The following is a 4635-nucleotide window of genomic DNA, read 5'->3' on the forward strand; positions in this document are numbered from 1 at the left end:
AATTTCCTTCTCATCTCAGAAAAAGAGGATATCTTCACTGTTAGAATTATTAGTAAACGTTCGGTGGCGTCACTGCTTCTGCTCCGGAACGCTGATTGTCGACGTAACCAACATGATGTATTTTTCAATATGGATTTCGACAGATCAGGGACCTTTGAAGAATGTTTTTAGTTCTATAACGGCATTACTAATCTGCCATTACCCACACGCCTTCATAAAAAAAAAAAAAAAAAAAAAAACACGCTGACCTCAGTAGTGGGATATATAGGCCACCCCGCCGCCGATTACAAATTCCAGATTCAATTCCACTTAGCTGCCCACTTTTACACTCCAGATAAAATGGAGATAAAATGTCTTATGAAGCAACCACATTAGCATGAAACTCCACAGCAGTTAGACTGAACTGTCCAACGTCGATCCTATAAACTTTTAATTACCCTTTGTGTTTTTTCGAGGCTCGTAGAAGGTAATTTGGTCATTTGAAAAAGGAATAGAGCCTATCTCCACTATCTTCGTCTATCTAGGTTTTATCTGAGTGCATAACAGACCCACCGGGAGGAGAAATCGGTAGGTTGAGATGAATTTATCTATTCATCTATTTGTCATCATCATCACCATCATGGTTATTATTAGTTTCTTTATTACACATAGGTTCATTAAAAAATCGTTATGTGACCTGCACAAAGGACTGGAAAATCATTATGCCATCAAAATGAATTCTAACCTTATTCATGTCAAATAAAACGCGTTAAAGTACAGTTACTTTTTTATTGGACAAAAGAAAAAAATCTTCTCCAGATACATAAAGAAGCTAGACATGTCTGCTCTCTTTGGTCAGAACAAAAGTTATACAAAACGTTTATAAAGTATCAAAGATTTTGTTTGTTTCGCAAGTATTTCTTTGATTGGTTCAAAAATTAACCATTTGTATTTTATTTCACTTTGGTGATAATTCCTACATACATACTATTGGAAATTGCTACATCTTTTTTCACATACATGTACAAAAATAAAATGACAGTAACCTATAGATCAGCACACATTGTTATACTGTTAAGCTGTGAGAGGAAACTTGACTCCATAAATCATGAACCATATGTGCACATACATACATATACATATATACACATATACTTACATATACATATATATACATATACATATATACACATATATGTAACGTAAACCGTATTTCTTATTTAGCTGTTGGAGACTTTTCCTCTCTCTGTTAACCCAAGAGGCACAATATCACCTGAATAACTTTGGTTAACATAAATAAATCATACTAATGGATAAATTATGCAGATCATGGAAGCAAAGTCTGTACGCCCGTTTTTTTTGTATTTTTGTATTTTTGGATTGGCGCATAAAACAAAGGAGAAATTTAGCAAACAAACAAGACAAAAAACAAACAAAGAATCGACATTTCAGAACGTTTCACAGACAATAAAAAAGCGGACAAAAATAAGAAATACTTTGATGAAAATGGAAAACGGGTATTCAAGGCCAGCAGCAAGTCGCATTTTGGCGGGAAACTCAAGCTCCTGGCAAGCCTTTTTCCACAAGCTATTTTGCTTTACAAGCTTTCCGAAAATACGAACATTCCTGCTAGTAGTTGCCGTCAAAAAAGAAAAAAATGGATGAAGAACGAAAAAAAAATGGATGAAGAACGAAAAAAAAAAATTGCTTTAAGGTTAAATCTAAAGTTTTATCAATAAGAACTTGTGTTTCTTAGCGTCCAAAAGCAAGTACAGTTTCCCTCAAAAATACAGCTCAAAATTCTTATCTTAATTTAAAGTATGTGCAACGTGAGAAAGATTTTAATAACAGCTCCAGGCTTTATCAGTCAAAAACACACATCAGGCACGGTACAATCTGACATCTTGGACGAAAGTAAATGAAATACACCAAAAATTGATTTCGTCTTCAGTCCATTAATTCTAAAAAGATGTCCATTGGTTTGGGAGTCGAAAAGGCAGTGGAAATAACGCTAAAATTAAATTACTAATTCCTAAAATTCTTATATTACTGACAGAGATGAAATGGATCGCTCTATCGATGTAATATTATATTTAATAACTACATATTGTAAATTTCTGTGGCAGTGTAATTTAGTCAATAGTTATATTAATCATCAATGTTCATAATCTATTTTCTACGTTTTTTTTTGTAAGATTTGCCAGATAAGAAAACATAATTTGTATAAATGTGTATTGAAGTTTGGTAACAAAACCTTATCATATCAGGACTAAGACTATAAAAAAGGAAATTTATTTATGCGACAAGATTTTTAATTTCTGAATCATAATTGAAATGATTTAATTGGAGACATGCTTTTAAAACATGCAAAGACAGATCATGCTATTGGCGACCTTATCTCTCAACATGACATCGTTAGAAAAAAAAAATCATAACACATTTACTTTTAAAAATCTTTTCACTCTAAAAAAAAAAAAGTAAATACACTCAAAGCGACACAATCTCTGATTCAAAAACTCCAGTCAAGTCTCTAATTCTAAAACTCATCCCCCCCCCATTAAAAACCGTTATCCAAGTCACCCATTCAAAAAAAGACGTTAGAAATTCAAAACGTTCTACAGTTGCCAACGCTTCGAGATTCCAAACGCTTCAGCTCCCGGTGCCTCCCTCATTCAAACATGCTCCGTTTTCTTTCGAGTGCAATGAAAGCATGCATGGAGGGAAGTGTAAGGAGGGAGAGAAGGAGGAGGAGGAGGAAGAGGAGGTGGTGGGTGTTGCAGCTTCCGGAATGCAACTCATGCACTGAAATTGCAAAGAGAATTTGAGGTTAATTCACTGAATAGAGTTTTAAAGCGTACACAATGGTAGGTGTATTGTCCATAATAAATTTCTCATTACATATTTGAATGTGGTTTGTCATCCTAAATATCTTAACATTTAAAAAATTCCATGTTCATTTTAATTGATAAAATACTTTTACATTATTCTGTGTGTATCTTTTATAAATATATACCTTATATAAGAGATCCCTAGAAGCATGTACTGGATGGATATTTTTCTTAAAGAATATATGAACACCAATAAAAAAAAAATAAACAAATGAAAAATCACATTAAACTTTTCAAAACTATAAAATTCATAAAAATCAAAATCACATCTTACTATTATTAAAAATAGTTTACATAAAATTATAAAACTTTATATACATACTCTTTCCTATGTGCTGTTAAATGCAAAAAGACTTTTCTTAAATGTAGCTCGTAACTAATTCTTCCCCTTTTATTCTGATAATTCTAAATAATCTAACTATTCTTGATTATCATTTTCTAAATACAATTCTCAATTATACTTCTCTCTCTTTTAAACACAATTCATAGAAAATATACATACATTTATATCTATCTCTCTGTTCCCCTTATCCTTTTTCTTACAGGGAAATCACATTTATATCGACAATTCATCAGTATCTCAATAAAATTTTAATAATAATCCCTTAAAAACAAACAAACTAAATCCACTCTTTCTCTTTATCTGTCCTTATCTCACTCCAAGTCTTATCTCAGTCTCCACCACACGTCTGTCCCGGCGACCTCCGGCACCGGCAACTTACTTCCTGTTGGCGATGGTCCCTGTCCCGGCGTCAATGAGGTAGGCCAGGGCATTGATGATCATCAGGGACTGGAAGGAGAGGTCACATTAATGAGGCGAATTTCCACGCTTGTCTGTCATTTCAATTTCTGTTTGTACCTGTTTGAACTTTCTCTATCTCTGGGAGTTCTATACTTGTCTGTCATTTTAATTTCTGTCTGTATCTGTTTGAACTTTCTCTATCTCTGGAAGTTCTATACTTGTCTGTCATTTTCATTTCTGTTTGTACCTGTTTGAATATCTCTATCTCTATCTCTGTCTGGAAACTTGTCTGTTACATTAATTTTTGTCTGTACCTGTTTGAACTTTCTCTATCTCTGGAAGCTCTATACTTGTCTGTCATTTCAATTTCTGTTTGTACCTGTTTGAACTTTCTCTATCTCTGGAAGCTCTATACTTGTCTGTCATTTCAATTTCTGTTTGTACCTGTTTGAACTTTCTCTATCTCTGGAAGTTCTATACTTGTCTGTCATTTCAATTTCTGTCTGTACCTGTTTGAACTTTCTCTATCTCTGGAAGTTCTATGCTTGTCTGTCATTTCAATTTCTGTCTGTATGTTTGAACTTTCTCTATCTCTGGAAGTTCTATACTTGTCTGTCATTTCAATTTCTGTCTGTATGTTTGAATATCTCTATCTCTATCTCTGTCTGGAAACTTGTCTGTTACATTAATTTTTGCCGGTATATGTTTGAACTATCTCTTTATCTCTGTCTATCTGCTGTTCGTCTCTATCACTATTCATCTATCAATATTCTCAGTCTTTTCCTCCTCCTTCTCCCTTTCACAACCGCCATCCCAATTTCTCCCTTTCTCCTTTCCCTCCCCTCTCTCTTTTTTTATCTTCTCCCTCTCTTCTTCCTCCCCTTCACCCTTTTTCTTCTCCCCCATTTATCTTTCTCTTCTCCCTCTCCCATTTCTCTGCTCTTTCTCACCTATTCCCTGTCTTCTCGTCCGTCCTCTCCCTCTCCCTTCTCCTTTTCCCTTTTTCTTATCCTTCCCCCTCTCCCT

General features: G+C 34.2%; 1 protein-coding gene across 2 annotated transcripts in view; it reads right to left on the reverse strand.

The window, feature by feature from the left end:
* Window positions 1-754: 754 nt before the first annotated feature.
* LOC113821426 (uncharacterized) overlaps window positions 755-4635 on the reverse strand; it is a 29799-nt gene continuing 25918 nt past the window's right edge. Inside the window, exons 4-5 of one of the 2 annotated variants that reach the window (XM_070118177.1) lie at window positions 3590-3657; window positions 755-2781 (exon numbers count right to left, since the gene is read on the reverse strand). In XM_070118177.1, coding sequence (XP_069974278.1) covers window positions 2775-2781; window positions 3590-3657 — 75 coding nt within the window. In that variant the 3' untranslated portion in view covers window positions 755-2774. Of the gene's footprint in view, window positions 3658-4635 lie in introns of both variants that reach the window. The other variant, XM_070118178.1, reaches the window with a different exon arrangement.

This window comes from Penaeus vannamei, chromosome 41 (assembly GCF_042767895.1).
Source record: "Penaeus vannamei isolate JL-2024 chromosome 41, ASM4276789v1, whole genome shotgun sequence".
Classification (NCBI taxonomy): Eukaryota; Metazoa; Arthropoda; class Malacostraca; order Decapoda; family Penaeidae; genus Penaeus; species Penaeus vannamei.